The 22,415-nt window shown below is 42.0% G+C and overlaps 1 protein-coding gene across 6 annotated transcripts in view; it reads left to right on the top strand.

The window, feature by feature from the left end:
• MRVI1 (murine retrovirus integration site 1 homolog) overlaps nucleotides 1-22,415 on the top strand; it is a 140,541-nt gene that overhangs the window by 53,317 nt on the left and 64,809 nt on the right. For 2 of the 6 annotated variants that reach the window (XM_031943105.1, XM_031943104.1), the window contains exon 3: nucleotides 20,217-20,395. The exons of 2 other annotated variants lie outside the window; for them this stretch is intronic. In XM_031943105.1, coding sequence (XP_031798965.1) covers nucleotides 20,327-20,395 — 69 coding nt within the window. In that variant the 5' untranslated portion in view covers nucleotides 20,217-20,326. Of the gene's footprint in view, nucleotides 1-19,576; nucleotides 20,396-22,415 lie in introns of those variants that run through there. 2 more of the 6 variants (XM_031943106.1, XM_023506269.2) reach the window with 2 other exon arrangements.

Here is a 22,415-nt window from a genome sequence, read left to right as displayed (position 1 = left end):
GCCATTTGAGGTAGCAGACACTGTCCTTGTTTCTCATCTCTAGAAGATGGATCCTATCCCTGACCTAATGACAGTGTCCTTGACTTAAGAAGGTCAAAGGATTGTAGACTGTCACTATTTCTGAAGGCCCAGTTCCTACCCTCTGAAAGTCAGACATTTTCCCTGCTTTTGATGACATTTGTCCCTATTTTCTAAAGGTTGCAGGGAGAAGGGGGGTAGACCATGTGTCTGCCCCTTAGGAGAACAGGACTAAATACAATATGAGTCATTGAGTCTGCAACCACTCCATCCCCATTCCTCTAGATCAGGCTGATAAAGCAGGCAAGGAAGGCAGTCCAGCCGGTCACTGGACAAGATTTATTTCAGTGCAAGCCGAGCTGTGAAGCCCAAACACGGTTGCTGGTGTCCAAAGTCTTTGAACTGTCTCTTGTTGAGCAATCGCACATATTTTCAGTAAGAATGGTATCTTTTCAGCCAATGAACAAAAAAAGATGATGAGGTTAATCTGGAAGAGAGACTCATGGGGATGTTTCTGAAATTGTTCTGGTCTTGGCAGTAGACACTGGCTCTGGGAGGGCAGCAAGGGGACCTGAGTTTGAATTCTGGCCTAGCTGTTTACCATCCATGTAGATTGTGGAGTCAATCATAACTCTTTATATGAGTTTTCATATTTGTGAAATGCTAGGACCCCTTATGGACTAAATCAGGGGTTTTTAACTTTGATTGTGAAATGGACCCGTTGGCAGCCTGATAAAAGCCTTTCAACTCTTCCTTTGAACTCCTTTCATAGGCATAAAATAAAATGTGACAAATGACAAAAAAACAATTAGAATGGTGAGCAAAAGACAAAAAATATACAAAATACTAAAAAATAGACTCCAAGCCCGATTCTTTTCAGTTCTAAATTCTTGAATCCCTTGAAGCATCTGTAATCGACTGCATTGAGATCAAATTCTGAAGGAATCAGTATGGGATAGTGGAAATCATCTTGGAAATGAAAGTGAAATCAAGATATATTCAGGTTTCAATCCTAGCTGTGATATTCACTAGACTGAGTATCTCTAGACAAATTCATTCATCTTTTTGATCCTTAGCTTCCTGATCTATAAAATGGATATAACACCTAAAACCTGCTAATGTTCACAAGATTATTATACCATGAAGTAGAAATATAATTCTCTAGAAACAAAAATATAAATTCCCAGTATTACTTCACTGCTTAAAAGAGGGTTCAATAACTTCTTATTATCTCTAAGATAAAAATATCTTCATTCAAGGCCTGGTATCAACTGGTTTTTGTTTCCAACCTTATTTCACATACTGACTTAGATTCACTTCTTAACTTGGGGTCCATCAACTTATTTTACTTTTTAATTTTGAGAATTATTGAAAATGGTTATTTGGCTTCCTATGTAGCCATTTGTATTTTATCTTTCATATTTAAAAAAAAGTAATTCTGAGAAGAGATCCATAGACTTCATCAGAATTTCTAAGATCAAGGAACACAAAAAAATGATTTCATGATCCGAGTCGTCATCAAACCTGGCAGCTAGCTGCTTCTCCCTCCCCCTGGCCCTGCCATAATCTCATCCTGCCAGAGCTTCCTCCATAATGATAATAAGAGCTAATATTTAGAAAGTGCCAGGCACTGTGCTAAGCATTTTATAACTATTATCTCATCTGAGCTTCACAGTGGGAAGGAGGTACTATTATTATCCCCAGTTTGGCCACATTCACAATGGGTAGAAGTGTTTGGGGGGAAGGACCCGACCTACTGGACCAATGTGTCAAAACTCCTGAACATCCTCCCCAGCTCTATGTGGGCAAAGGCTCTCATGGGTAGATGGACCAGGAGGTCCAACAAGAGGAAGGAGAAGGGAGCAGGCAAAGGAGAAAAGCAGAGACCATGACAAGAGAGAAGTGTGTGTGGGAACCATGGAAAAGGGATCGTCCGGCTAACAGGAAGAATGAGCTTGTGATTCCTGGGTGCAGACAACTATGTCCTGGGCAAAGCCCTCACTGCCTATGAACTTGGCTGGACGCACTGTGCTTGCCTGATGGGTACACACTGTTCATTTGCTGTTGTTGAAACCCTTTGCGGTCCAGCTTGGACCTCACCTTCTCCACGAAACTTTCCCTGATAGCCTCTGATGAAAGTGGCCTTTCTCTGCCCAAATTTTCATGGAGTATGTTGACTGGTCATTTCCTTTAGTCTGTCACACGCTACACATCAACATTTCCCTGTAACTAGAACCAGAAAGGATCCTAAAAGTCACCTAGTCCTTATTTTGCAAATGAGGAAACCCAGTGAGTTTCCATGATTTGTCTTAGATCACAGCTAGTAAACGTCAGAGGTGAGCTTTGAATCCAGGCCCTCTGATTTCAGAAGCAGTAGTTTCTCCTGTATCACACTTACTCGGCCATTTCCCTTTAATCTTTGTGTCTCCAAGATGTGGTACATATAGGGGGCCCTTAATAAGTGCTGGCTGAATTGAATCTCCAAGGTCCCGGTCCCAGACTTCAGGGGCTTCAGGAATCCCAGGCTTTCCTTTGATGGCCCCCCTCCCATCTTGTGGCCACTGTGCTTGGGGCTGGTCAGAGGGGCTGGCTTAGACCTCTTCACCAGGTCAGGACCCAAAGGGAAGCCCTCGGGGCCAGCCTCTATGAACTCTCCTGGGAGTAGAGCAATGAGAAGGTTCAATGTCAGGACAACTGGGGACAGACAGCAAGAAGTTGGTCAGAGTCCCCAAACCATAGGGCTGGAAGGGACCTCAAAGGCTATGGAGGCGAAGCTCAAGCTGAGTAGGAATCCTGACATGTTTCTGGGGAATGTGGACTGGAGATATTACTGGAAACACTTGAAAAGCCTCGTTTGCAAAGAAAAATGAAGCAGGCCTCTTAATCGTGCACTTGGAGATCCATGTAGTCGGAGGCTCGAGACCACATAGAATTCAGACTGGAAACCCCATGGCTTCTGGGAACCGGAGGCAAAGTGACATGGAAAGAGGGTATTGTTCCCCTCAGAAGAGTTGGGAAGTGAAGACATCTGTCTTCTTGCTCTTCCTCTGGGAGCCTTCACAGCAGCCCCTTCCCCTACCCCCCTCATCCTCCCTCTCTCCCCTCCATCAGACCCTACCCTGCCAGCAGCTTGTTACACATTGGCGGAAACTTGGGTCCTGAACCTTCAAGGGTTCTCACTGCGGTAAAATGGAAAACTTTCTCCCTGGAGAAGGGATTCTGAGGCTGGAGCAGATGGAAGAAGCATCAAAAGGGAAGAACCGGGAGGAATTCTGAGGCCATAGGAGGTAGAGGAGGCGTCCAGCAGTACAAGGACACGTGGAACCTCGGAAACTGGCCCCAAATAGATGGGCGAAGCTGATCCTGAGGGAAAGGGCAGCAAGGGGCCACTCTCGCTGGCTAGGGTCAAGCTCACATGAAGCTGCTTAACCATAAATGAAGCAATGACACTAAAAAAAAATTAAAAAGGAAAGTTTTTTTATTTAATTGAAGTAAAATGTCAATTAAACAGAATCCAACTAATTAGAATTCTCAGTTTAACTAGAATTCACATGGGACTGGGAGTCAGGAGACACAGATATTAACTAGTGTGCAAATTTTTTACTTTAGGGCCTCAATTTCCTTATCTGTAAAATAGGGATACTTTTCCCTTCCCTGCTCACCAATCTCCCAAGCTTATTATGACTTTCAAATGAGGAAATGCATTGTTGAAGCACTTTATGGCCCATAATGTACTCCAAGATATGTTATTATTATCACAGTTATTTTCTACACTTGGAATTTCACCTGAAAAACATACACATATAACAAACTAATATAAGAGAGAAATCCAAAAAAGCAGCCTCCAGGAGATCATTTAGGAGTTAGCCTTCCTTCCCTCCTTTCCTCCCTCCCTTCCTCCCTCCTTCCCTTCCTTCCTCTTCCATTTTCCTTTCCTTCCTTCCTTCCTTCCTTCCTTCCTTCCTTCCTTCCTTCCTTCCTTCCTTCCTTCCTTCCTTCCTTCCTCCCTCCCTCTCTCCCTTCATCACTTCCTTCCTCTCTTCTTCCCTCCCTCCCTTCTTTCTTTCCTTCCTACCTTCCATCCTTCCTATGGCTAATATGTAGACCCAAATAAATAAAACCAAGATTGTTGATTATTAGTTTTCCTAAGCATATATTTTAAAGACCGAACAAAAAAGTATGCCAGTTTCTCTACTTAGGACACATTCATGCTAATTATTACAATTGTAAGATATACTAGAGACCAGCTAAACAAAAAATAGACATGGAACACTTCATCTCTAAGTCTTCTCCAGGCCAATGCTTGATTTCAGAATTCACTATTGATCTGCGATGACCTCAAACACTTAAAAACATGGTTTCAGCATTTCTAATTATGCTTTAAGTTTGTAAGGTAGTAAATTCTCTATTACCAAAAGTTGAATTGAATCAATCTAGGACTGTGCAAAGGACTATAGAAGTATGAAGAAAAGCAAAAAAATCCCCTTTTCACAATCAATTTGGGGAAGAAAACAGGTAAATGATTATATACAAATAAACAAACAATATAGGCATAAATTGGAGATGACTCCTTAAAGACAGAGAAATCCTGGGCATTAAGGGGGATTGAGGAAAGACTTTATGTAGAAGGAAGCATTCAAATTGAGATCTGGTGAAATTCAAAGAAGCCAGGAGATGGTAAGGAAAAGGAAGAGAATTCTAGGCTTGGGGAATACTTCAAACGAAGGCTGAATGACTGGTCTCAGGAAAGATATAACAAGGATTATTGCATCATCTCTACATGATGGGGTGTGAGAGTGTGCTCCCCATCCTTTCCCCTTTTCCAGAACTCAACTATAAAGGTCTATAGTTCTATGAAAAGAAAAAGGGATTCATCAATTCTCTACAGGCCTGGACTTCAGTAGTCCAATACAATGGGCTTAACAAAGAGAGTGAAATTTAGGAGGGATTGTAAGGTCAGGATACTTGGGGTCGAATTCCTGCTTTCCTGCTGGCCCGACTTGTTCAGAATCATGAATCTGTCCAGCAAGACAGCAGGAACTCAAGCCCAAGTGTCCTGATCCACAATCCCTCCTAAATTATACTCTCTTTGGAAAATGAGATTGGATTCAATGGTATAGAAGGTCCTTGAAGCTCTGACACTTTAAGGTTCCATGAAATAACTGATTGAGAAGATGTGTGTGTGTGTGTGTGTGTGTATAACACAATCTTACACAAAATTCCAGTATTTGCCTTACTTGTCAAGAGTTTACTAGGGAGTATTAATAGCGACTTCATCTCCTTCCAATTCTTTGTCCTGCTAAATTGAAAGCAAAAATTAAAAACAAGGGAGGCAAAAAAAAACTTTCTTCTGAGAATTCTGAGTCACTCTGGAAAGGTCAAATTCATCTGGATTAACCCTTTATTTTCCAGAAAAACTCTGAAGTTTATTTTTTTTCTTTAACATCCCTACAGAGAGAGTACCTGAGAACAGCTCATTGCCTGAAGGTACAAGCTAAATAGTAGTGCTATCAGTTGGACTAAATGGCTCTCTAGAAAGGTATTGGTCAGCTGGTGTGCACCTATAATCCCTCATACTGGAGAGGTGGTGGGTCATTTGAGCTTGAGAGTTCTAGGTTGTAGTAGATGTAAACCCATTGAGATATCTATGCTGTTTGACATCAATTTGGAAAGCTCCTAGCATAGGAAGGGCTATCAGCTGCCTGGGGAGGGATAAACCAGTCTAGATCGAAATAATAGATCAGATTAAAGTTTGGTACTGATCAGAACTGGGAATAGGTCCAGAGGAGCTGCTGCAATTCTAATCTGGGCAAGATAGAGAGTCTCAAAAATAAATAAACAAACAAGAGAATGAATGAATGAATAAGGAAGGTACAGGTCTATTCAGGGTCTAGAATAGATCTGAGCATCTTCTCTGAAAGGCAAGGGGGGGGGCTGCTAGCCTCCCATATCAATGGAGAGAATGTGGGGTCATAGAGTTGATTCCCTTAAAGCATCATCAGCCCCACTGCTGTCTCCCTGTGGAGGGATGAACTCCCTGCCTGGGCATTGTCTCCAGCTCTACTCAATTGCTGTTTCGGGAGCCCAACTATCAACTATGTGTTAAATTTTTATTCATTGATCAACTTTCTCAGCAATGATCTATTAAATATCTACAACATGCAGCACACTGTGTTAGGTACTGGGAGAGATTGAAAAGTTCATTAATATCCAGTCCCTGCCTCCAAAGGACCTTTCCATCTTGAGGGAGGAATATGGCACATGCCCAAATCTTAGAGAGTGACCAAAATAGAATATGGTAAGAACTAAGGGAGATACAAAGTGCCTGCAAAGATCAAACAGGGGAGGATAATTTTGGAGTGAAGAATCAGAGAAGGCTTCCTGAAAAAGGGGACAGCAGGGCTGGGCCATGAGGAAAATAGGATCTAGACAGGAAAAAATGAGCATAGAAATGCAGGAAAGTCTGTATTTGGGGATGGCCAGTCCACTAAGCCTAGAGCATCCCATATGTGGAGGGAAGTGTCTTGGAACAAATTCAGAAAGCTCAGACTTAAACATCAGGGTTTAGACAATGGGAAAAGCTACTCAAGGTGTGTGAATAGAACATTATATCTAGAGTGGTACATTCTGGAAAACATTACTCCTTCTTTCTGGGACGTTGGGAAAATCAAAGTTGGATTAGATGGGCCCTTTTGACTCTGACATTCTAAGCTCCAAGTATTTTCCAGCTCTTATATTCTAGTCTCCAAAGTTCTCTAAGGTCTACATTCTATTTTCTAAGGGTTTCCCAGTTCTGATATTCTAAGCTCTATGGTTCTCCTAGCTCTGACGTCCTAGTTTCCAAGGATTTCCCAGCTTTGACATTCTAGGTTCCAAGGATTTCCAAGGGCATTTGTCATTCTGAATTCTAAGGTCCTGTCTAACAATGATACACTCTCCAGAACACAGCATTATATAAATACTCTGATGATCAGAGCGATCCCAAAGCAGAATGGGCAGCCTTAAGAGGTAGTGAGTTCCCCATCACTAGTAGTTTTTTAAATGATAGTTAGGTGATGGCCTTAAAAATATTCTCACTCCCCCCATACAAATCAATCTGGATGTTATTGTTTAATCATTTCAGTTGTGTCCAACTTTCTGTGACTCCTTTCGGGGCTTTCTTGGCAAAAATGCTGGAGTACTTTGCCATTTCATTCTTCAACTCATTTTATAGCTCCTTGACAGGAAACTGAGGCAAACAAGGTAAAGCGACTTGTCCAGAGTCACACAGCTAGTAAGTGTCTGAGGGAAGATTTGAACTCATGAAGATGAGCCTTCCTGACTGCAGATCTAGCACTCTGTACACTATGTACCACCTAGCTGCCCTTACTCTACCATGTTCAGTTTTTCAGTCATTTCTGACTCATTGGGACCCCTTTTTAGGATTTCTTGGCAAACATACTGGAGAGGTTTGCCATTCACTTCTCCAGCCCATTTTACAAATGAGGAAACTGAGGAAAACCAGGTTAGGTGAATTACCCAGAGTCATCCAGCTAGTAATTTCTGAGGCTGGATTTAAATTCAGGTTCTCTTGACTTGAGGATCAGTGCTCTATCCACTAAGCTACCTAGTTGCTAAAGTAAAAGCTGAGGCCTTTCGTAATGACATTGCATTTGTTTCTGCAAACGTTCCTTCTTTGTCTCTTCTCCTGCAAATCACCCCTGCTCACCAAGATTTCCCAAAGAATGAATGACTAGGATGCTGTATGTAGCAGCATTAGGAATCCCTGCTCAAGGAGGCATTGAACTGGATGGATGTCCTTGGATGCCCCTTCTGGAGGTTCCTTGACTCTGATCAGCTCAGCAAAGGGGCCAGGAGGGTATAGACATCTTGGACCAATGAGTCTACAATGACCCAAGTCAGGGATGCCCAAAGTTGGTCGCCTATAGCCGACTGCTGTGCTATTTTTACACAAGATACATCTCCCGACACTGGACATTTCCTTTTTTAAAATAATATCTTTTTATTTTTTTTAATACATGCAAAGATAGTTTTCAGCATCCCCCCTGCAAAATTGGGCATTTTCAATCAAGGGCTCAAAAGCTCTTCCTCCCATCTCTGACTCCTGGTTTCATCCAATTTTTTCAAGATTCAACTCAGATCCCACCTTCTGCAAAGAGACTTTTTCTCTAATTCACATCAATATGAGTGCTTTCTCACTAAAATTCCTTCCAATTTGTTCAATAAATATCTCCTTTGTACTCACCTGTTTGTTTATTTTTTTTCTCTCCCCCATTAGGATGAGGCTCCTTGAGAGCACAAACTATATTTTTGCCTTTTTTTATCACCCCAGTGTCTATCACAGGCCATGACACACAGAAGGTACTTAATAAATGCTGATTGACTAGAATTTTTTCTCTCCCCGGCTCCTAATTGTTTACCCTCAAGTAAGATACTTCCCTCCTCTGCTATCAGTTTGTTTTACCTCACTGTGAACTGTGAGTCCTCAGCTCTGAAGGGTTCAGATTTTAACCCCCATAACTAAATATGAACAGCAAGCTTTCTTCCTTGGAAAGAAACTATGGGCCCAGAGGAAGTAAAATTGCTATTTTAGAACTGGAGGAAGCTATGAAATCATCTCAAATGGGTGGGGAAGGAGTGCAGTAGAGCAGATAGGTTCCAACTGTAGTCTTCAGTTTTCCTACTATGAACTAGGTCTAATAAGACTGGAAGGATAGTTGGATAATTACAAGGATAATTTGTCAATCCACAATGAGCATTTATTAAATATCTCCTATGTACCAGGGACCATGCTAAGTAAGCCCCAGAGAGACAAGGATCAAAGACCCAAATGAGCCAATTTCTGTATTAAAAAAGCTTGTGATCTATCCGGGGAGAACTCGGGGTTAAGTGAGGGTTTGGAGAGCGCTTTGAGCACATAGAAAGAACCCTGAGTTTGCCACTTGAATAAGCCCCACGATCAGAGGGTCTCCAAAGTCCCTCTTGATTCAAGATCCGAAATCCCCTGGATTTATGGAACAAATGGTTCCCCCAGACACCAGCTAGGGTCCAAATCAGCCCAAGCCACCACGGGGCACAGTGGAGACTGAGCTGTCATTTGTGCTGCCCCTTGGTGCCGGCCCCGACTGGGCGGCCAGCGGGGAGGAAGGGCCGGGAATGGCTCGCAAGAAGGAGCCCCAGGAAAGTGAAGCATTTCTGAATATTTTTTCCTTTTATGGACTAGAGCTCCCAGCTCATCATTTCCTGGAGGCCGGTTCTCAGCTTTTCAGCCATCAGAGTTGAGTTCCCGGTGCCCATGGGGTTCCATCGGACACCAGTCTGACTCTGGGAAGGGGGCAGGGAGGGAGGAAGAGAGAAGGAAGGAAGAAGGGAGGGAGGAGAGGGCAGGGAAGGAGGGGCCCAGTTCTTACCTTGCTATTTTAAGCTGGAAGTTTATCACCATGGTGGGGAGCTAAGTCTGCACAGCTGTGCAGTGTGGGAATTCTTTCCACAGGGACTTGGTAATGCAAAGGCTTTGGTTCTGGTCATGGAAACTGAGTGTGCAGGCTGCCTTCATTTGGCTTCTTCTGTGCTTGGTGGTAGCAGCTGAGATCTTGTCATCTCTTCCTACTTTGCTTATTTTGGGTTTATTTTCCTTATTGACTGGAAGGATTAAGGCCTTTCCTGCTGAGCTCCAGGGGTTAGATTTGTTCTGTTTTGCTTCAAATGTCAGAACCAGGAGCCTCCCCCCCACCCCTTCCCTGGCAGATTCTGGCTTGATGGAAGGGAAAACTTCTCAACAATTCAAGCCATAAAAATAGGTGGAATGTGCTGCCTTGGGAGGCGGTGGGCTGGCATGTCCTGCACTTCCTCAACCAAGGGCTGGATGGCTGCAGGGGTACGCGGAGGAGGGATTCTGGGTCGGTATGAACCGGATTACAGGCTCTCTGAGCTCCGTCCAGCTGAGGTTCTGCCGTCCTGGGCTCCTTCTCCAAACCAGAGTCCTGCTCCCAGAGAGCAGGGAGAGCAACGCAATGCACATTAAATGTGTACTCAGTGTGTAGGTGTGTGCACATGTGTGTGTGTGTGTGTGTGTGTGTGTGTAAAACAGATGGATCAATGATAGGTGATAGATAAATAGATGATAGATGCAGACAGATCAATGACGGATAGATGGATGGATGGATGGTAGGTAAACAGATAAATTGATAGACATAGAATAGATAGATAAATAGATAGATGGATGATAGATGATAGCTAGATAAATGATAGATAAATAGATAGATGGATGGATGATAGGTGATAGAGACATGATAGATGGATGAATGATGGATAGATATAGATAGATAGATGGTTAGATAGATGGATGGATAGATAGATTGATAGACAGATGATAGATGGATGAATGGATGGATAGAGACATAGATGGTTAGATAGATGGATAGATGGATAGACAGATGGATGGATAGATAGATTACTAGATAGATAGATGATAGATAGATAGACCCCTAGGGTCAGATGGATGTATATATGTGTCTATATGTATGTGTGCATAAATGTATATCTGTAGGTGTATATGTCTACATGTATGCAGGCATTGTGTTGTTTGTATGTTTAAATGCATTGTATGAATGTGTCATGTGTGTACACATGCCTATGTGATTGTTGGGCTGTGGTGTTTATGCTCATGTGAGTATTCATTGTAAACAGACAGAGAAATACGTACACACACGTATAAATATTCAGAATTACAAGAATCATAGAAGAGGAAAGGATTCTCTAATTCAATCTCCCCGTTTTATAGATGAGGAAACTAAGGCTTCTCAAGTCAGTGGCTAGAAGAGAGATAAAGGCAAATCAGACTTGGTCCCTGTCTTCATGGAGTTAACCATGGTACATACATATATACACATACATGTACATACAAAAAGCATGTATATACATATTCATAAATACTTACTTTACTGATCTTTTTTTCTTTAAAATTTTCTTCTTTATTACTCTCATTCTCAGTGAGTCTCCACCCTCCACCTCCACAGAACTTTCTCTTGGAGCTGAAAAGTTCATTTAAGTAAAACAAATTAACCCACTGACGAGGTCTGAAAATATATGTCTCTCTGCCAGAGCGAGGAACTATGGTTCCCCATCTGTCCTCTGGAGTTGTACAAGTAAATTCTCCCATATTTTGGTTCTTCAAGATTTAGAAAGAAGGGCTAAGGGTCTGAGCTAAGGTTGTGGTTGTGTGAATGGAGAAGGAGGATCCCTTAACCTATTTGAAACCTGTTTCCCTCTTTGTTAGATGACGGAGAATCCTACGGTCCCTTCAAGCTGTGAATCTTGGATATAAATTCACGGCAGAGGGAATTCCCCTGGTCGTGTCTCTGAAATTTCTAGCCTGACAAAGTAGCCCCGGCGCTGGGAGTTTAAGTGACTTGTCCAGTGTCCCTCAGCCACCATGGGTCAGAGGAGGGACTTGATCCTGGCTTTGAGACCCATTGCCACTCTCCACCTGTCTCTCCCATTTCTAAAGGGCTGTGAATTTAACTTACTGGGTCACTTGAACAAGGCTTTATGTTATCAGCTTAATATCTAATTGGGACGAAAGGCAATTTCTCTCAGCTCAAGGCGGCAGAGAATCATCCAATGGGGCTTTCTTGTGGACAGGTGTGTGGGATCACGTAGCCCCATTCTGCAGCCTCCTTTGAGATTACCTGAAGTGCTGTTCTTTAGACAACCATCAGGTGTCACTCTCGCCCTTCTAGTGTTGCTCTAAATTGGTCTTTTCACTGGCTGTCCAGGGGTTGACCTGACCAACCCTTAGTACAAAGGAAGGACTCTTAACATAGCCTTGTAAATAAGTGGCCCAGATTTACCAGCCTGTGTAGAAAATCGAACTATCTCCCTTCACCTAGGAGGACACAAGTCTTACAATGAATGAGGAAAGCAGCTTTTTCTGCCTACCTAGGAAAGGCGTTTAATCTTGGTTCTGTTATTTATGTGTTTAAGCAAATCTGTCAATTAACAAGCATTTAAATGTTAATAATAGCCTAGAGTCAGGGAAACCTGAGTTCAAATCCAGCCTCAGACACTTTCTGGCTGTGTGATCCTGAGCAAGTCACTTCACCTTGCTTGCCTCAGTTTCCTCATCTGTGAAATGAGCCAGAAAAAGAATGGCAAGCCATTCCTGTATCTTTTCCAGGAAAACCCCAAATGGGGGTCACAAAGACTTAGACATGACTGAACAACAACATATGCCAGAATTGCAGTAAGTACTGGGGATACAAAGGACAAAAAAAGCCACTTCCTTTTTTTGGCTTTAGTTTCCTCTTTTTCATCTGTAAAATGAAGTGAAGGCGGAACATGGGACTATAGATTTAAAGGTTGGAGATATATTAGTAGTCAAGTCCAACCCTCTTATTTAACAGAGGAGAAAACTGAGGCACAGAAAAGTTAAGTAGCTTGCCTGGAGTCACACAGCTAGCTGTTATTAGAGACAGGATTCAAACTGAGATCTTCATTATTTCAAGTCCAGCAAGCAGAATGTACACCGAGGTAATCAATGAACAGAAATGTGCATTTTTCCCAAAAAGAAAAGTACAGATGTTTTTTAGTTTAGTTTGAATATTTAACATTTTCTTCAGCATTTTCTTAAGTCTGGACAATCAATCAAATCCTGATTTGTAGCATTTTTCTTGTCTATAGCTATATTTAGCCATTGTGGGGGAGGAGTCCTATGCTTGAGCTGCCTCTGATACAAAAAAAAATCATTTATTAAATGTTTACTAAGTGCTAAGAGGTATGAGATGCAAAGAAAGGTAAAAATAGCCCCTCAAAGAAGGGAAGACAAACTTGAAAATAATAAGATGATAATAAGATATATAGAAACTTGAAGGGAATGAACCTGAGAAAAGGACCAGGAAGGGTCTCCTGCAGCAGGTGAGATTTGAGTTGAGACTTGAAAGAAGCCAGAAAAACTAAGAGGAAGAAATGAGGAGAGAGAACATTTGTAGGAACGAGGGTTGTTGTTTAGCCACTTTTGCATCTTGTCCAACTCTTCAAGGTCCTGTTTGAGGTTTTCTTGGCAATGTTAATGGAGTAAATTGTCATTCCCTTTTCTAACTCATTTACAAATGAGGAAACTGAGGAAAATAGGGTTAAGTGTCTTGACCAGGGTCACACAGATAGTAAGTGTCTCAGGCTGCATTTGATCCATCCTTCATCACTACTTTCCTCTCATCACTGAGGAAGTTGCCCAAGGATAGGCAGTAGCCAGTTCTTAGGGAAGGGGTGGCCCCAAGGCCAGCCCAGCTGGGCCCTGAGCGGCCTTGGCTGTGGGTATTCCTGAGAAGATACCATCTCTGTCACTAAGATGGAGAAAGAAACACAAATGTGAAACAGAGAAAGGTAGAAGGAAGAATGGAATCAGATGGCAAATATCTGGTACAGCTCCTAAGTGCTACGGGCACTTAAGGAAGGGCTGGAGTTGGGGAGGAAGCTTTAGAAGGACCCACATCTGTTCACATAGGGTTAATTACTACTATACAGTTTTAAGCCTGAGACACAGTGACCCAGACCCCCACTATGATTTGGGTGAGGGCACCGGGGTCTTAGATCAAGATTTTTAAACCCAAAGAATCCTAATATGAATTTCAGAAGGTGTCTATGAACTTGGATGGGGAAAATTGACATATAGTTAGTTCTCTTTCCAATAATATGTGTTTTATTTTATACACGTAAAATATTATTCTGGGAAGAGATCTGTGGGATTTGTCTGACTTCCTAAGGATTTCATCTCTCTCTCTCTCCCTCTTTCCCTCTCCTTCTCTCTCTCTCTCTCTCTCTCTCTCTCTCTCTCTCTCTCTCTCTCTCGCACACACATATACACACACATGTTTAAAAATTTGGATGGAAAAAATTACATCTTTAGAATGAAATGGGTCATGCTAAGTCTTCTCATGCCATCTTTAAAAGATGCTGCTGATAATAATAACTGACATTTATGTTGTACAGTCATTTTTTAAGTCATGTCCAACTCCTCCTGACCCCATTTGGGGTTTTCTTGGCAAAGATCCTGGAGTGGTTGGTTTGCCATTTCCTTCTCCAGCTCATTTTACAGATGAGGAAAAGAGGCAGAAAGGGTTAAGTCTCTTACTCAGGGTAATACAGTAAATGTCTAAGACTGGATCTAAATTCATGAAGAAGCGTTTTCCTTATCCTAGACTTTGTATTCTAACTATGTTAAAAGTTTGCAAAGAGCTTTATAGGAGCAATGATAGACACAATTGAAGAATAGCAATAACAAAGAGCTTGCTATATTATCTCATTGGATTAAGCAAACTGCAAGCACATATAAAATACTTACTTTGTCAGTATTGACTAAATCCTAGAGATACTAAAGAAAAAAAATAGTCCTTTCCCTCAAACAGCTTACATTCATTTTTTTCTTTTCTTTTTTTTCATTTATGTTGTATAGTCATTTTTTTTTTCAGTCATGTCCAATTCCTCCTGATCCCATTTGGGTTTTTTCAGCAAAGATACTGGAGTGGTTTGCCATTTTCTTCTCCAGCTCATTTTACAAATGAGGAAACTGAGGCAGATAGAATTAAGTATTTTGCTCAGGATAACACAGTGTCTAAGACTGAATCTGAATTCATGAAGATGAGTCTTCCTGACTCCAGACCTAGCAACTCTATTCATTGTACCATCTAACTGTCTTATGTTAAAAGTTTGCAAAGAGCTTTATAAGAGCAATGACAGACACAGCTGAAGAATAACAGTAACAAAGAGCTTTCTATATTATCTCATTTGATTAATCAATCTGCAAGCATTTATAAAGTGTTGTCAGTATTGACATTGTACTAAACCCTAGAAATACTAAGAAAAAAACAACAAAAATAGTCCTTTCCCTGCATTCTTTTTATTTTCAAAACATATACATAGATAATTTTCAACATTCACACTTGCTTCCAAATTTTTCCCTCCCCTTCTCCTATTCCCCTCCCCTAGATAGCAAGTAATCCAATATAGGTTAAACACATGCAATTAATTCTTCTATACATATTTCCACATTTATCATATTACACAAGAAAAATCAGATCAAAAAGGAAAAAAAATGAGAAAGAAAACAAAATGCAAGCAAATAACAGTAAAAAAAAAGTGAAAATACCATATTGTGATCTATACTCAGTCAACAGTTATATTCTAGCGGAGAAAAAGCATATATGTAAATAAGCAAATATAAGAGACAGTAAAGTAAAGGGAGAATAGCCTTGAAAGGGAAGGTACTAGCAGCTGAGGAAACCAAGAAAAAGCTCTTTTTAGAGAAAGCCATAGTATCTATTCAGCCCACTTACTATATGCAAAGCACTAAGGATAGGAACAGAACAAGACACTCCCTGTTCTTAAGGAACTCACATTCTAACTAAAAAGACAACATACATGACAGGTCAGATGGAACAGTCCCATGGACCCTTAGGGTTCAAGGCAAAGCAGATGATAATGACTCTTCTTATAAAGTCATCATGGCTTGTTTTAAAGATGAGGAAAAGGGGTCCCAAACAGGAGAAGGGATTTTCCAAAGACCACACAGTGGCCAAGTGGTAGCTTCTCTTCCTCTGAACCCAAGAAAGAACATCCTTGGTCTTTGCTGCTACCATCTATTTTTCCACTGAGGAGTTTCTTGCCTCCGAGATCTGTGTAAAAATGAAAGAAAATTTTCTGTTTTTCAGTTTCTCTTCCCCTCATTCTGAAGTCATAGGCTACAGAGCTGAAAAATCTTCAAGATAATCAAGTACAACTTCTTCATTTCATTTTACTCTTTTTTATTAAATATTTTATTAAAAACAATATTGATCATTAATGCAACACATCCTTGCTTAGTAACTACTTAATATTTAAATTAATGAATTTCAATGTGTAAAATATTATAACAAATTTTCAGTCACTCTCTCTATATCCTCATCAAGATGCCCATCCATTCTCATTCCCTCTTTGTCTTATAATATCATAGTTAGGTTAGCATGTACTCCTTTTTTTTTTTTTTTGGTTTGAATTTTACATTTTCTCCAAAGGGTCTTTGTAAATTTGTAAGAATTCCTCATACTTGTCTGTCTTAATTGTATAACAGTGTTTTAGCACATTCACGAGTCAGTTTATTTATCCAGTACTATATCATTGAATTTAAGTTGTTTCTAGTTTTTTTAAATAATTACTCATAATGTTGTTATGAAAATCTTTGACCAGATACCTTGTGCTGTTGTTGAGATGTTGGTAACAGTTTCAGGACTGGTTCTTAATACAATTACTGGGTCAGAGAATATGATTATTTTTATTACCTTTACATTTTATTATTGGGAAATACATTTCCAGAAAAATTATACAAATTTTCAATTCTACTAGTCCATTCTTCAATAATCCATCAGTATTGAGACATTCCTTGGAGTTATTTTTGGTCATTTTTGACAATTTGGTGGTTGTGAAGTGATACCTCAAAGCATCTGCCCTCTCATTTTATAGACAAGAAAATGAAGGATCTGAAATAGCTTGTCTGAGCTCACACAGGTAGCAATAGAAGCAATGCTTGGATCTGGGATATCTGAATCTAGAGTTAGATTTTTTTTATTACATCCAATACACACACACACACACACACACACACACAACTTTTGGGGGGAAGGAGAACAGATGCAAAGGTTTCCATAGTTCTCAATCGTGTCCTGGATTTTGTCCAGCAGGGGTTAGAAGAAACTCTCTAGAAAAGGGACAAAGGTGCTGGCTTGGGGAACCCCCATGAAGACAGCCATGGAGGAATCTTATGCACTTCCAGCATCTCAGAACTAGAAGGGATCTTATTGGCCATTCTTCTGGTCCAATTCCAAGCTGAGCAGGAATCCTTGGTTGGTTCCCTGAGCTACCATTTAAAAACCTACCTCCTGAGGCAGCTCATTCTACCTTGGGATATCTCTTAATTGTTAGGAGGTTTGGGAGCTTGCTTTTATTATTATTGTTCCATTGAGTGGAAACTTTCCTCTCTGTAACTTAATAATAACAATGAGCTGATAATTAAATAGCACTTTGAGGTTTCTACAACACTTTTTTCTCTATCTCTTTATTTTTAACTTAATTTTTCTTGAGGTTTTTTAATGACTTTTTTATTAAAGCTTTTTAATTTTCAAAACATTTGCATAGTCTTCAACATTCACTCTTACAAACCCTTGTGTTCCAAATTTTTTTCTCCTCCCTTCCCCTCCTCCCCTCCCTTGGACAGCAAATAATCCAATATATGTACAGTGCTATATTTGATTCTAACAACTCTGTGAGACAGGTGCTAAAGGGATTCTTGTTATCTCCATTTTATAGATGAAGGAGCCCAGGATCAGAGAGTAATTTGCCAGGGTCTCCAGTCCCTGACTCTGAATGTGCTTTAAACTTGGGACAAAACGTTTCCTAAAATGCTGTACCTAGAACTGAATAAAATCCCCAAGTGGGTCTGAGCTAGGCAAGGGAAAGTAGAAATCAGATGGAATGATGCTCCTGGCCAAGAGAGACCAGAGGATCCCTTAGCAGTTGGCTAAACTGAGGCAGCAGCTGAAGTGTTTGAAACTTAGGCGTTCCAAATGATTATGGTTACTCTCCCCTCCAGGGACAGGAGGGACACCAAGATCCCCAAAGAGGGCAGAGCCAATTCTGGTCAAAAGCGAAGCAGACAAAGCTCCTCTGCCCCTCAGAGGGTGCATGAGGAACCCTCCATTTATAGTCTTGGGGAAATAGGGAGACCTTATCTTAAAATAAAGTCCAATGGTTCCTGTCTCAGTCTCCCTTCAGAGAGCCATTAACTGGCCCTCTCTAGTCTGTGAAAGATCCCTTTTCCCATGAACAATATTCAGATGAAGTCTACAATCACCATTTCTCCATAGAAGCAATGTGACATGATGAAAAGAACTCACTGGCTTTAGAGCTGTATTTGAAGTTTGAATCCTGACTTTGTGTGATGCTGGTCAAGTCTGGATTTCTGGTTGTCAGCAAATGACTTCCCTCCTTGGGATAAACCCCTGGAGATAAAAGGCTGCTTGATTCAGTGAGATGGCTCTCTTTACTTCATTGCCTCAGTTTCCTCATCTGGAAAAACAGGGGTAGGGGGTCTCTAAGGTTCCCTCTGGTTCCCAGAAGGAACACAATTTGTTCCTTATACAATTTGTCAGTTAATTAACACTCATGCTAAATGGGTGAGGAAGATGATTTCCTCAAACTTTGGACACCCACATGTCCCCTGATGCAGGTGATCCACATGCAATGGAACGTTTCAGATCAGAGCAACTTGGTTACTTGTCTAGAGATTTTACCCATTTCCACAAAGGTTTTGTAGTAAAATTTCAAAGTCCGGCTATGTGGGGTCAATGATAATAGCAGAGGGAGGGGGTTTCTATAGCACTTTAAGATCTACAAAGCACTTTCTAGATATTATCTCCTTTGATCCTTACAACAATCTTGGGAGGTAGATGTTACCATTAGCCCCATTTCACAAATGAGGAAACTAAGGCAGGGAGATACTAAAAAAGTGTAGTAGTGACTTATTAGACAGTCTCACGGCTAGTGCCTAAGGTTAAATTTAAACTCAGATCTTCCTGACTCTAGCAAAGCTCTCTATTCCCTTCATTACCTAACTGCTTCAGATAAAGCAGAAAAATCATTAGACTTGAGGCTCAGCAAATTACAGTTTCTCTGAATCTCAATTTCCTTATCTGTAAAATGGGGAGAAAATATTCTCCCAAAATCAAAGTGAAATTTAAAATTACCTAGACACAGTGGGGCAGCTAGGTGGTGCCATAGTTCATAGAATGTGGGGTATGGAGTCAAGAAGGCTCATCTTCCTGAGTTCAAATCCAGCCCCAGACTTTTATGACTTGTGTGACTCTGGGCAGGTCACTTAACCCTGTTTGCCTCAGTTTCCCCATTTGTCGAATGTGCTGCAGAAAATGGCAAACCACTCCATTATCTTTATCAAGAAAACCCCAAATGTTGTCACTAAGAGTCAGACATGACTAAAAACAGAACAAAGATACGAGCTATTGCTATTATCAGAATCTTAAAGATGAGGAAACTGAGGCTGTTCTTAAAGGAGCCTCAAGGATAAGAGTGACCAAGATCTTCTGACTCCAAGGGTCAGTGTTCTTTCCACTGTATAACACTTGCCTTCTCATCTAACTTCTAAAACATTCTAAAGCTACCAATAAATGCAAGAATAAGAACACATTTATATACATCTTTAGGATTTGCAAATTTCTTTTCTCATTTTCTCCTTTTATCCTTACGAAAGCTCTAGGAGGGAGATGTTATTATTATTTCCATTTTATAGAGGAAAAAAAAGAGGCTTAGAGCTTGTGACATTGCTAGCAAGTATCAGGGATTTGAACTTACACTTCCCTGAGGCCAAGTCTAGCATTCTCTACCATGGCTGTTTATGGAAAGCTGGGGGGAAAAATAGGTTTTGAAGCCCAAGTCTGACACTTGGGGTCCAGGAATCCAGGTTTGGTGTGTGTATATTTGGGGGTGGGTAGTAGTGTGGGAAGGGTCATAGGGAGAGGAGTCAGACAATCATACATTGCTCAAGACGGCAAACAATCTCCCGCTGATCTCTTAAAGGATGGAGCCCTCTCCCTCCTCCTGTCCATCCTTAATATCTGCTCTGTTACCCAGGGGAAGACCACAAAACCCAACTCTACAAATAGCTCTTTAGACAGGGCTGCATCTCAAAGTACGTCATGGGCTCTTCATATTTTCCTTAATTCGCTATTTAATTCATTAATGATGTGGGGATCTCAGGAGCTCTTGGGAAATCATGGGGAGACAAGGCTCCCCAAGAGCTGCCCTAGATGGTGTCCCCCTGAGCCTGTAAATGAGCAAAGTGTGTGGGGTCCTGACTCTGGTCTCGCATGGCTTGCTAGAATCCTCCCCCTTGCCTGGGGCTTGGCTGGATATAGTGGAGAACTATAGCCAAGTTCGATGGGGAATCTGGAAAGGTCACCTCTGGACCATGGAACAAGCAGGAGGAAAGCTGCTCTGAGACATCCTCTCCAGGGCCGGCTCGGCCTTCTCGGGAAAGGCAGACAGGGCCCCTGGCCTTTCCAGCCCTGGTGAGCCTTGGCTGTTGGAAGGGATTCGGGCATCAGAATGGCTGCTGATGGGAAAGGAGCTGATTTGTGCTTTTGGCATCTCCCCAGTCTTCGGATCCCCAGCCTCTCAGTGCTTCTCCCCCAGGGCTGACAGGCGGCCGAGGGGCTTAGCAGTGCATGGTCTGGCCAGCCAGCCCTCCAGCCCTGAGGAGCCCACCATGCCCAACCTACCTGGAGATGAAGAGCAGCCAAGAGAGCCACAGCCCGCCCTGAGCCCTGCTGTCCAAGTAAGTGACCTCCTGGCCCCTTCCCCTTCCTTCCCTTCTCGGGCTAGTGTGAGGGGGGCAGAGGGACAGCAGGGAAGGCCCCTCCCCGCTTCTGGATGGGGAGCTGGCTGAGAGGGGGTCTCATGAGTTCTGCCTCCAAACTTTTCCTCTGGAAATGCTCTGGACTCTAAGTCCCTAAGTGCTCTCTCAGAGTATCACCTTGCTCATGTCTAAAGCTAAGGCTGCAGGTTTAGACAGTGTGAGTGCAGGCTTCTTCCTAAGAACCCAAACAGACCTAAATCCACTTCTTATGGATGTTTCAACATCTTAGACTCCAGCCTGGGAGCTCTGGGTGAAAGGAAGTGGGGCAGGACGGGATAGAGAAGGGTAGAATGGTGGGACGGCTAGTTGGGATCTCAAAGCACTCTGCAGAAGGGAAAGAGTTGGAGGAAGTGGGTTCAAATCCCAGTTTTCCCACCTCTAGATCTCATTTCCTCACTTATGAAATAAGAAAGCTTGGCTAGATGGCCTACTAAGTCCCTTCACATTTATGACCCTATGAAGGGAAGCACCGGGTCCAGGTTCTGGTTTTGACCCTCCTACTGACTGGCCTGGCATTTCCCCTGCTCTGTACCATGAGGAGTTTGGACTAAATGATGTCCAAGGCCTCTTTCAGCTGTCCCTCAGGTGGCTCTAAGTCAGGGGCTTTTCAGCTTTGTGTGGGGGCCGTGGACCTCTTTGGCAAGCTGGCAATGATGTTTTAAATGCATAAAACAAAAGAATGAGGATTATTATAAATACATATTAATAAATGTTATTTATTAATAAACAATAGAATTAATTATATTAATATAATGAATATATATTATAAATATAATTGAAATATAGTTATCAAGGTATTTTTGAAACTAGTTCACACAGCCCTGCTCTAAATGTTCTTGAGCATTTGCAGTCAAAGAGAAAGTTATCTCTCTGGATTAAGCAGCCGGCTGTCTCCAGGGGTTTATCCTAGGAAGGAAGGCCATACATGACATACTTGCTGACAATCAGGAATCCAGTAGACCTGCGCCAAGTCATGAAAGGGTGTGGCTCTGGAGGAAAATTTCCTGACTCTCTTGCCCACCCTCAGCTGAGGTGTTGAATGCCCCCCTCCCCTGGTGGCTCAGGACACCATATTCCACACAAGCTGAAAAACATCCATTGATTTTTCCTCTGATGTTGCCGTTGTCAGCAGCCCCGAGACAATTTGTTCTGCATTCCATCCAAGCTTCACAATGTGCTAAAGAACCATTTCCTGGTTTATGATAGATCTGGCCATATGGGGCCAGAGTTTTGCAAGGAGTAGTAGAGAGTGAATCAACTTATTTTTACCCATTCCACATGACTTGAAAGCCCCATTTACCATCTTTAGCCTACGAAGCCCTCATGTTGGCACACCAAAATAGAACCACAGAAGCTCTGGTCTGCCTGCCCCAACTCGTCCTGAATATACAGTTTCCAAGGTAACAGTTTCCTACTTAATCAATATTATTGATTATTGATCAATCGCTTATTGACCGACTGACCTCCTCCTGCTTCAGACTAGCGACCATTTGGGGGATAAAAATAATGATACCCAATCAAATTGGATTGGGCCGAGTTCAGCATGGTGAGGAGGATAGAAAGAACACTGCACGTGTATGAACCTCGGCTCCATACCTGGCTCTCCAGGTGACTATAGGCAAATCATTCAGTTCCTTAGGCCTCAGTTTCTAAAGTAGAATCAGCTACTTAGGAAGGTAGGAGTTTCCTGTCCCTAGAGGTCTTTACAGGGAGATCAGACAGCCACCTGGGAGTGGGATGGACGGATTAGACTAACGGCCCTTTCTACAAGTCTGAGATTCTGTGATTCTCTCAGTTCCCAGTGCCATGGGGAGTCCCAGCCCACAAAGCCACACTGTAAAGCCTGAGGGACAGAGGCTTGTTCTTTGTTTACCAATCCCCAGGGCCCATCCCAAGCTTCCAGTTCCCCGGGCCATGGCCTTTTATTTTCCCATCTCTG

Source organism: Sarcophilus harrisii, chromosome 6 (assembly GCF_902635505.1).
Source record: "Sarcophilus harrisii chromosome 6, mSarHar1.11, whole genome shotgun sequence".
Taxonomy (NCBI): Eukaryota; Metazoa; Chordata; class Mammalia; order Dasyuromorphia; family Dasyuridae; genus Sarcophilus; species Sarcophilus harrisii.
Note: the sequence above shows the minus strand (reverse complement) of the source record. Positions and strands in the feature narration are given on the sequence as shown.